Source organism: Gavialis gangeticus, unplaced genomic scaffold, assembly GCF_001723915.1.
Source record: "Gavialis gangeticus isolate Ggan-Ray unplaced genomic scaffold, GavGan_comp1, whole genome shotgun sequence".
Taxonomy (NCBI): Eukaryota; Metazoa; Chordata; order Crocodylia; family Gavialidae; genus Gavialis; species Gavialis gangeticus.
The window spans coordinates 64,689,257-64,700,021 of record NW_017728993.1 but is presented as its reverse complement, the minus strand read 5'-3'; the positions used below and the strand labels follow the sequence as shown (position 1 = coordinate 64,700,021).

Sequence of the window (10,765 nt, the reverse complement as noted above, 5' to 3'; positions counted from 1 at the left end):
GTTGCAAACCTTCGCCCATTAATATTATCTACACTGGAGACCCCAAATCTGAAGTCTGCCTGACCTGCAAAGTGCAGTCTTCAATCAGGTCCAGGGTCTCCTCAGGCCCCCCACCCCCCAGTATACCAAACTAATTCAATTCCATAACATTTTATACAACATATTCATAATTATGATTACAATTATACAAAATATAAGGCGCAGTTTTACATGATATAAAGCGCATTTACCCCTGGGTCCCAGCTAGCAAGGGATGCTTCCTCTTCTATGGGTCTAGCTGAGAGGGAAACTTCTACCCGGGGCTTCCCTCTGGGAAGGCAGGGGTTGCCTTATTTCAGGAATGCCTCCCCCTGCGGGACCCAACTCCGCCAGCAACTTAGAATTTTCTTCAAGGAGCTGCCAACTGGGCCTCAGAGCCCTGCACTCAATCAGAGGCCCCACCAGCATTGTCTGCATCACTCCAAGACCTTCCCTCCTGGCCCCATGCCCCACTTTGGGCACCAAGGGTTCTTCCAGCTCTTGTCAGGGGGGAATCTAGTAGCTGCTGGCTGAGTTTACCTAGCCTTATGCCTAGGCCTCCCCTTTCCCATGCCCTGCTCTAGGCTCCAGGGCTCTTTTAGTTCTTTGGCCGGGCCACACTGCGGGACTCCAGTTATCTGGCTTGTGCCGGGGCTAACCTGAGCAGCCTTAATGATAAGCCAAAAACCCATTATACCTCTAGTAGGGGCAGGGCAAGCCCCCCCCCAGCTGTTACCTGATTGGTAGAAATGTTCCAATATTGTAAATATTGTAAATTTACAATATGATAAGACTTACAATATTGTAAATATTTATCTGTATACCTTTGGTGATGTTAAAAGATATTTCTAAGAATATTTTTGGAAAGTTTTCTTTTGTTACTTATTACAATATTTACATATGAGATATATATATATATTTTAAATAAGAAATAATATGTATATTATAATTCAATAAACTGTAAATAGTTAAGAATATTGGTGTGGAGTTGACTCTATAGAGGAAAGAAGGACCTGTGCTTAAATCGCCAGTGTCCCTCTCACAGCACTTTCGCCTGCCTCATCTATCCCTTCCAACTGAGGATGGCCACACCCTTGGGTATTTCCGGGTTACATGTGCAGCACAGCACCTTGACCCTGCTGGCTGAGTGTTCCTGGACTCTGCCTGTTTGGCCCCAGGGCTACAGTTATTGGGGGATCATCCTGGGATAACCAAGGCCAGACCCATATCACCTGGGTCCACGTGTAAGGAGCCCAAGTACCTCACTGGGAGGAAACAGGGGAGTCAGGGAAGCAGCCTGAACAAGTGAATGTTATACTGAATTACATTTTATATTATACTGTGATCTAGGATTATATATACTATGACATGTAATTAACAGTACATTAATTAATGGAGTATTTATATAGTAATATTCACACTATATATTATTTTTTTAAATGTGGCGCCACTAACTTCTGAACATTTCCAGATGAGTGCTTTGAGGCTAAAGAGGTCAAGAACCACTACTTTAGGGAGATCAGGCCTGACAAGGGAACCTACACTGTAGAAGAAAATGGAGACATGCAATAGTCAGGCTACAGTTCCCATGAAGCACAGGCAGCAGCATTTCTAAATTTAAATATTTCTATTTTTGGCTGCTTTGTTTTTGGTACCTTGGTTTAATTCAAATTTTCATGGAAAGCAGACATTTAGCACACAAAAAAAATTAATCAAAAACTCAATCTTCCATCAAAAAACACTTCTGAATATTTTTTTCCTCCAGCAGTCCTAGTCAGGAGACAGTGGTACAGTTAGCTTGATGAATGAAGTAAAACTGGCATCATGGAAAATGTAGGTACTTATACCCAGGATATATAGCTGCAATCCAGCCTCCTTCAACCTTCCTTGCTAATGTGTTTCAATAGTTCAAAACCCAATTCAGTCAATTCAGACCTTGGCCTCTCTAAAGAGGCTGTTAATGAATCCAGTGATGGTTAATGTATTAGAGACATCTGTCTGCTGGGAATGCAAGTGATATCAGCAGCACATTTTTCAAAAGTCACCAAGCAGCCATCATAAGGGAACATTTCATAGTCATCAACTTAAAGGTGAAATACTCTGTATTCAAGTCACAGAAATGCTCTCTTCTCTGATGGAAATTACATTTTCCTCAGTTGCAGAAGCAACTTTATCATGAGATTCTGCCAAAAAAGGATGCAAGGTCAGAGCAGTGAACTGTTCACATTCTCCACCAACTCATGGCCTGCTAAAGAAAGAAAAGACTGGGCACTACTTCTCATTGGCACATCTTGGGATTGAAAAGTGTTTACTCACTGGGTGACCATGTGTATTTCCCCATGCCTCTATTTACTGTAACTATGCAAAGTACCATTACTCCACTAGCAATCACAGTACCTATCTTCACTCGGAGCTCCTGGCCCACTTCTGTCTCACGAACCCCATACGCCTCCTGGATACTCAGACTACACTGCAGTGCCAACGTGATGATATGACTCAGATGGGTTCGTTCCACCCTCCACAGTGCCAGCAATGCATCCCCTAGGAAGGCAGTATGACAGAGATTGAAACTTAGGGATGGTCTTTTCTCTTTGTTTCAAAAGCATTAACAAATCCATTCAGCTTTTTTATGTGCTACCACAGAACAGCAAGGCATTTCTGTAAGTGCTGGCCACAGATACCCTACCCCTTCACTGCTTCTGACTGTGAGCAGACCATGGCCTCACAGGTGTTAAGACTGCCCTTTTCCCCTCAGCAACTCCTTACAGCTGCTTCTTACAAGTAAACCCTTTTTCTTAGTAATCCTTTAAAGGCAGCCACTAACTGCATCCTCCCTGTTTCTTTCAATGACTCCCCCTCTCCCACCTCTCCTCTCCCCCCGCCCCCCTCCCTGCAGTAGCATGCTCCATGTTCCTTCCACACACTCCTATACACACTTCTGACTGATTTCTGGTAACTACGGCAACCCTGTTTTCACCTTCTATAGGTGTCTGATACCACAACCACTCCATCCAAAAGGAAGTGCCAACTAGGGCTCCTCAGCCAGACACAAAGGAAAGAGAACCAGGACTTTTTTCTCACTGGAGGATATAGCATGAGTTTTTGTAGTGACCTAATCATAAGCAAACCCTGTTGGAATCAGGAGTATAAATGAACAGAGGAAGAGACTTGATTACCCAGGACTTGCCTGGCCAAGAGGCTAGACTAACAGGCCCCAGTGCCTTGTAAATCAAACAGGAGAGCAAGCTACTTTTCTCCAACCCAGGGCTTCCCCATTATAGACTACAGACTCACAAGTACCTGCAAAGTTCAAGATATCCCCTCCATGTATCAGCACTTCTGAAAGCAAGAGAAAAAGAAAAAAAATTACATGTAGACCTTTGTAAAAAAAAAAAATAAAGAAAAAAATGGTGGTCTTAGGGAGGGGAGAAGAGCACTGTACATGGGTGTGCGCATGCATGCAGGCATTGGGATCATATTTTTGAGGGAGTACAGCTCTCACTGTGGTTCACTGTAGACATAATTAAACTTTAAACCAGCTAGCTGGGTTACCAACAGAAATGTAGCCACAGCACCATAGTGCTTAGAGTGAGCTAGCTGACAGAGCAGCTATGCTATTTCTTGGGCAGGTTTTACATCCCATCCTGAGCTCCATGCTACCCTGGGTATAGTACTAATAGTACTCAAACTAGCAAAGCTAAAACTAGTTTTGAGTTTTCATGAAGTGCAGACATCTCTTGAGTGGACAGAAAGATATACATTGGATCATGTCTTCTCTACAAAACTCCTAGATGCTGATGGCTCAGGAACAAAAACCAAGCAGTTAAATTCTTTCTCCAAACTCACCATTTGAGCAGTGTGCAGCATTTCCCATAAGAACGAGGAAAATGCCATCCTTAGACTTGCTTCTTCTCCCTACTTTTCAAATCCTGTACTACGCATTTCTCTGAAGACCAACAGAAATGTCCATGGAGCACAGTTTAAGAGCATGCCTCCAAGGACAGTTCTGAAACAAATGTTCAAAAGTACTAACAGGATAAAGTAAGGGTAGCCTGGTGGTTTGGACACCAGCCTAGGGCTCTGTTGATTCTGGATCAAATCCCTATTCTACTACAACTATGCCTGTCATCTTGGGCAAGTCACTTTGTTTCTTAGGTCCCCATCCATCAAATGAAGACTAGCTCACCCCTGCTTCACAGCAGGGCTTTGAGGATTCTGTAGTAATGAAGACCACAAGTATCTAAGATAAAAATGAATGTGTGCCCTTGGATGGGAGCAGCACTTTCCATGTTGGACTGATAACTTTTGTCAGAGCACCATTCCAAATCACCAGCATTCTGGTGTCAAAGGGTAGCCCATTTCTTGGTGCTAAGAACAGTGAGATGTCGGCTTTACAGTGAAATGAGGCTGAGAAGTACATAAGGGCTAAGGACAGACATTCAAAAAGCCTGAGCCTGAATTGATTCAATCTTTGTAGGTTAGTCTAACCTGACTAGGCTAAATCACTTTGTAACTGATAAGACATCTCAGACATGCAGGCATATGTCTGCAGTGTCTCAAGCTAGAAGCTGGGGGGCACTAGAGCAGCCCTCCCTTCCCTTCTATAGTACTGAGCTGGGGGTGGGGGGGTATGGACAGACCCCTGTCCCTCAGGATGCTCCCAGCAGGGAACTGATAACAGTGTTTATCACTCCCAACTCAGTGTTTATCACCCCATTAAGAAAACAACTGAGGGACATTACCAGCTACATGTTGATTCTGCCTTTGTCACAGCACAGACCGTAGACAGTATGTGGTCTGCTAGCTAATACACAGACACCTCAACAAGGCAGAGGGGAGGGGAAATTCCTGCTTAGCACAGAGTGCTGGGGGGAGGGGGGTGTAGCGGGAAAGCAGCCTGCAAGTCTCTGCCAGAGCTACAGCCACGGAGCAGAGGGGAGGGGCCAGCCCTGCTGTGGAGCAGAGTTCCCTGCCCTGCCCAGCCCAGAGAGCATGCTGGGATAGTCTGATTTATCTTAAACCAGCAAGCGGTCTGGGGCAGACATTGAATAAATCAGTTTGACCCAAATCAGTTAAGTCTGTTGCTACATTCAACCAGGATTATCTCAAACCGGGTTCAGCCATTTCCAAACTGATTTATGTGCACTGAACATCTGTTCTGCTACAGGTTTAAGCCAGTTTCTTATCACTTAAACCAGTTTATGTATAATGTCTGTCCCTAGCCAAGGAGAGATCCACAAGGACTGTGGCTTCTTCAAAGCTGGACATTTCTCCATCCCAGCCAGGAACAGCAATGACTAGTTCCACACAGTCCTCCTGTAGTATGATTTTTTGCATATTAGTTATGACGATAATATTATTGAATTGATAAACCTCTATGATTGTATTAGCTTTATTTTTTGTCTTTTATGAACAATTTTATGAACAACTAAAACTCCATTTTGTGCTTGTTCCCTGCTTGACATGAGTAAATTAACTTTGTATGCCCTGTGTACATGAGTGTCTGTGTGAGAGGGTGAATGGTGAAAGAATAGTAACTATTTGCATGAAAACAGACAAAGATTTACCTGACTGTGTAAGCAACAAGGTGCCAACGTACGAGTTACCAGACAGTAACCTAATTACGCTAATTAACGGATGGCGGAAGAACTCGTCTGTGATCATGTGCAAAGAAGATAGTGAGAAGAAGGAATTTTGCATATCCTGCCATTTGAACTACACAATGCTTCAAGGCAGAGATACCGACTTTAATGGAATAGTTTCATAGTTGGTAGGATTGAGAGGGACCTGAGCAGGTCATCAAGTCCAACCACCTGCCATGGGCAGGAAAGGATGCTGGGGTCAAATGATCCCAGCTAGGTGATTGTCTAGCCTCCTTTTGAAGAACCCCAAGGTAGGAGCAAGCACCACTTCCCTTGGAAGTTGGTTCCAGACCCTAGCCACCCTGACTGTGAAGTAGTGCTTCCTGATGTCTAGCCTGAATCTACTCTCAGTCAACTTATGGCCGTTGTTCCTTGTTACCCCCAGTAGCGCTTGGGAAAACAGGGACTCTCCCAGTGCCTGCTGATCTCCCTTGACCAGTTTATAGATGGCCACCAGATCCCCTCTCAGCCTTCTCTTGTGGAGGCTGAACAGGTTCAGGTCCCATAGCCTCTCCTCAGGGCCTGCCCTGCTGCCCCTTGATCATGCAAGTGGCCCTCTTCTGGACCCTCTCCATGCTGTCCACATCCCTCTTGAAGTGTGGCGCCCAGAACTGGACGCAGTACTCTGACTGCAGCCTGACCAGTGTCGCATAGAGGGAGCAGATCACCTCCTTGGACCTGCTCGTGATGTATCTGTGGATGCATGACAAGGTGCAGTTAGCCTTCCTGACCACATCCCCACATTGGTGGCCCATGTTCATCTTGTAATCAATAGTGACTCCAAGATCCTTTTCTGCCTCTGTGCTGACGAGAAGGGATTTCCCCAGTCTGTAGGTATGCTGCTGGTTCTTCCTCCCCAGGTGCAGTACCTTGCACTTGTCAGTTTGAATCCCAACCTGTTCTCATCCGCCCACCCCTGTAACCTGTCCAGATCTAGATGTAGCCTGTCCCTCTCCTCTAACATGCCCATTTCTCCCCACATCTTAGCATCATCCACAAATTTGAACAAGTTGCTTTTCACCCCCTCATCCAAGTCACTGATGAAGATGTTGAACAGCGTGGGCCCGAGGACCAAGCCCTGGGGGACCGCACTGCCCACATCTCTCCAGGTTGAAAATGACCCATCCACCACCACTCCCTTCTGGGTGTGGCCCTCCAGCCAATTTGCGACCCATCTGACTGTGTAGGCATTGACAACACAGTCGCCTAATTTTAAAATCAGAATGGGGTGAGAGACAGTGTCAAAGGCCTTCCTAAAGTCCAGGAAGACTAAGTCCACCATGACACCTGCATCCAAGGATTTTGTGACCTGGTCATAGAAAGCCACCAGGTTGGTCTGACAGGACCTGCCTCTGATGAACCCATGAATGACCTCAACTCGGAGATACCAACTTTACTGGAATGACCTCAAATTTAGATAACCAGAATAAACCACCTCTAATTAAAAACTGAGCATGGAAAAACCCCAATGCTGAATGAAGACTTGAAATCCCTATAAAGGTGAGATGCAGACAAGCCAAGATGGGGAATCCACTCTCTGCAACCTCCTCGAGCACAAGTGTATCTGTTCACCCCCAGCTCATCACACTGAATGAGCCTGGACTGGCCATCCAGTGCTAACATTGAGTAACTTCTGGTGGTAACTATAACATCTTACTGGAGTGGTTTTGTCTGTATGCTTGTATATGTTTGTTTGTATGTATGTATGCTTGATTCTGTTTGTATGACTGGTGTGTCCAAGTTTATGTATCTGCTTCATGTAATCAATAAACGCGGCATTTTGCCTTATCCCCCTTTATAAGGTCTCGCTCTTGATTTGAACAATTGGCAATTTAAGGTAGCACTCCCAATCTGCCAGAAGATTTGCAGCTGCCCTTTGAGAATGCTCACCATTCCCTTAGTTGACACAGAAGGTCTCCATCCTCAAACAAAAGAAGAATGTGACTGTTTAACACGGTGGTCTCCAACCTTTTTACGTAGGCGATCACCTTTGGCATTTAAAAGCAACCCAAGATCTACTGTGCGCCATTGCTGCCATCCCTCCCTCCCCCAGCAGGCAAGTCTGTGGAGAGGAAAGGTGGGGGCAGGTCAAGGCAGAGGGAGAAAAAATTATTTGTGGCACACCTCCCCAGCAGGTAAGTCCCACCCAGCCAGGGTCCCACTCAATTTACCCCTGCTCCCGCCTCTGTGGCATTGCCCCTTACTGAAGAGGCCTTGATCTAGCCCCCTCCTCTTCCTTCCCCCCATGGACTGAGCTGCTGGGCTGCACATGGGCACTCAGCCCCCCATCCCAGCCTCGGATTGAGTCCAAGAGGCTCCAAGATCCACTGGTTGGTGATCACTGGTTTAACAGAACACTTTCAGTGCTTCAGTACCCCAGACCTGACCCAAGAAAGTGTGCAGAGCAAAGGATCATGAAGTATGATACTTACCCTCCACAATGTCACCTACATAATGATTGAGAGTCTGTGTTAGCTGGTCAGCACCATGTTCCATGCTGGTATCCATGCTAAATTTCTCTGTCAGGGCAGTGAAACCTGTAACATGGGCATGCACACACACAAAGCAGTCAGGCAACATCTGAATGGGCCAAAGAAATGGCAGCAGACCCCTGGTATTTCCATCATACATTGTCCCTTCACTCACTAATGACAAATGCTGTGTCTGAGAAAAAAAGAGGAGTGTATAGCATTGGTCAAACAATCCTCAGGCCTATTGTACAGTACCTGGCCTTGCTTTCCAGGCCTGCATACCTTACACTCAATCATTCAGTTTAAGTCAATCGTCACTGTAATGCTTGCTTGCTTGCTCCTGTTACTACTCTTGCTGCACTGCTCACCCCATCTTGACTTCCAATGCTCCCTACTTTTATGTCCCTCACTTCTTTCAGTGCTTTTTGCTTCTCCTTTTGAAACCTCCCTGATTTCCAGTTCTGATCCTTTTTCCATTCCATTCAGGGAGGCTGGCTACAAGATGATGAATGCCTCCTGAAAGAGGGGGCAGACATCCAGGGGAATGCTCTAAAATCCTTACCTGCACAGTTCCAATGAGATCAATTCTCTCTCTGGTCCTATTCAACAAACAGCTATCAGAGGAACTGATCTGGTGACATGCACTGAAGGTGTCAACAATATGCAGATGACACATAGTTCTGCTTCTCCTTCACCACAAAATACCATATCACTACAACCAAGATGGCCCATTACTTGGGCAAAATTAGCTCATGGATGAAGAATAGTTGATTACTTCTGAACCCAAGCAAGACAGAGGTGATACTAATGAGCAGAGGACTTTGCAATGACCCTTCAGTCTTCATTGGTTGAAAGTATGTGCCCACCACTGGTCAGTTTAATCCATTCATTTAAGAATACTGGATGATGTGAAGCTCTCACATAGCAGAGAATGTTACCACTATCTCCAGCCAACTGGGAGAGTCCATCCTGTCAAAGGGGATAATGATCTACCTCTGCTATATACCTTTACACACCTCTCCATTGAACCACACTAGTGCAATATAGCAAGGCACAAAGGCAACCATTCTCGGGGAAACAACTAAAAATACAGCTATGTATCTCCTCAGCATGCAAGCAGCCACAGACACATTCAAGCATTCCCCTCTTATAGACAGCCAGTCATATTCAAGGTCTCAATCCTGTCTTCCAAGAACTCACTGCTTGAACCCAGAATATCTCACCTAAGCTCCTTATTCCTGACCTGCACAGCATTCTCTGCTACTCCCACTTCAAGCTCTTCTGGTTCACTTCAAGTTCTTCTGAACATGAAGAAAACCATTTCTACAAAACATTCTGAAGTGTAGCAGTAAGGATGAGGCCATTTCAGCTGTGATCTCAGCTCCACTTAATCCCCAGTTTCCCAAGGTAAAGCTTCATGGTAGAAAACCTCTCTTCTAATAGCTTCATGTATTAAGGGTGGTATTTTCTAAAATGCATAATAAAGGACTCAGGCACATAAATCCCATTCAGACGGAACCAGGCACCTAATTCTCTTGACTTCTTTTGAAAATCTACTGGTGGCACCAAATCTACCCACCTGATATGTCTGCAAACAGCAGTACTCCATCAAAATTCTCAATGAAGGGCACATCCTGGGAGAAATCACCATACACAATCAGATCAGGGATGTGAGCTGCTACTTTTCCAATTGTGGAAGTTGCACTTGATTTTCTTCTTTCCAGTAAATTCATGACTGAAATTTACTGCACATTGTGCTGTGGCACAGTCAGATATTTCAATAAGAGATCATTTGCAACTATAAACAAAGGCAACTAGAACTTAACCAGCAATGACCATGATTCAACTATGCTCCCTCTTGTGATGCGCACATGACAGCTTCATCTCCTGGGATGGGTCACAATCAACAACAGAATCATCTCCTCCAGTAACATTCTCTGCATGTCACCATCTTCCTAGCAACAGGTACTAGGTTACACAAGGTTCTTTTATTACTTCCATTTATATAGGCATGGATAATGCTAACAGGCTTTGCTGGCTTTTCCTTTCAAATGCTGGACTTGCAGTGCTTCTCTACTCAATTGTACTTCTATTTCCCACATTTTCTCTAGCTCCTACAGGTGAGAATTCCTTCTGTGCTCTCCCTTACAGAGACCCTTTCCCCATACAATGCCCCTGTCTCCCCAGACATGGCATTTTCTGCAGTAAAGGTTCTTGTTGGCTGGCCTATTTTCCTAATCTCCTTACCACAGAGAAAAGAGAGGAGGGAAGGTCAGAGAAGGATAGATCATGAAAGGAATGGAAAAGGTAGGTCAGGTCAGATCAGGACAGGACAGGAAAGAGGAGACAGAGAGGGAAAAAGAAAAAAAGAAAGGGGAAATGGGCAATGGAGAGGACAGGACTGATTCATCTTTGTGGAAACCCTCTTCATATTAGTCTTTTGGCCTTTCCCATAGTGACCCTGTGAATGGCACAGAATGGTTCTCAAGAACTGTAATCAGCTAGAAATTAAAAGTCGCCACCTTCCAGAGGTCCTCTCAGCACTGCCAGCACAGCCACAGGAGGCTGGCCAACAGATTTCTGCTGGGGAGAAGTGGCACTCCTAAACAAAGACTTCAGGTAGATTTCCTGTTA

The 10,765-nt window shown here is 45.1% G+C and overlaps 1 protein-coding gene across 1 annotated transcript in view; it reads right to left on the bottom strand.

Annotated features, from left to right (window-relative positions):
• Window positions 1-9,941, bottom strand: part of ADCY10 (adenylate cyclase 10, soluble) — an 82,465-nt gene extending 72,524 nt beyond the window's left edge. Inside the window, exons 1-4 of the mRNA XM_019501880.1 lie at window positions 9,711-9,941; window positions 8,093-8,197; window positions 3,319-3,357; window positions 2,416-2,559 (exon numbers count right to left, since the gene is read on the bottom strand). Of these exons, the coding sequence (XP_019357425.1) occupies window positions 2,416-2,559; window positions 3,319-3,357; window positions 8,093-8,197; window positions 9,711-9,864 (442 nt within the window). The 5' untranslated portion in view covers window positions 9,865-9,941. The remainder of the gene's footprint in view (window positions 1-2,415; window positions 2,560-3,318; window positions 3,358-8,092; window positions 8,198-9,710) is intronic.
• Between the last annotated feature and the right edge of the window lie 824 nt (window positions 9,942-10,765).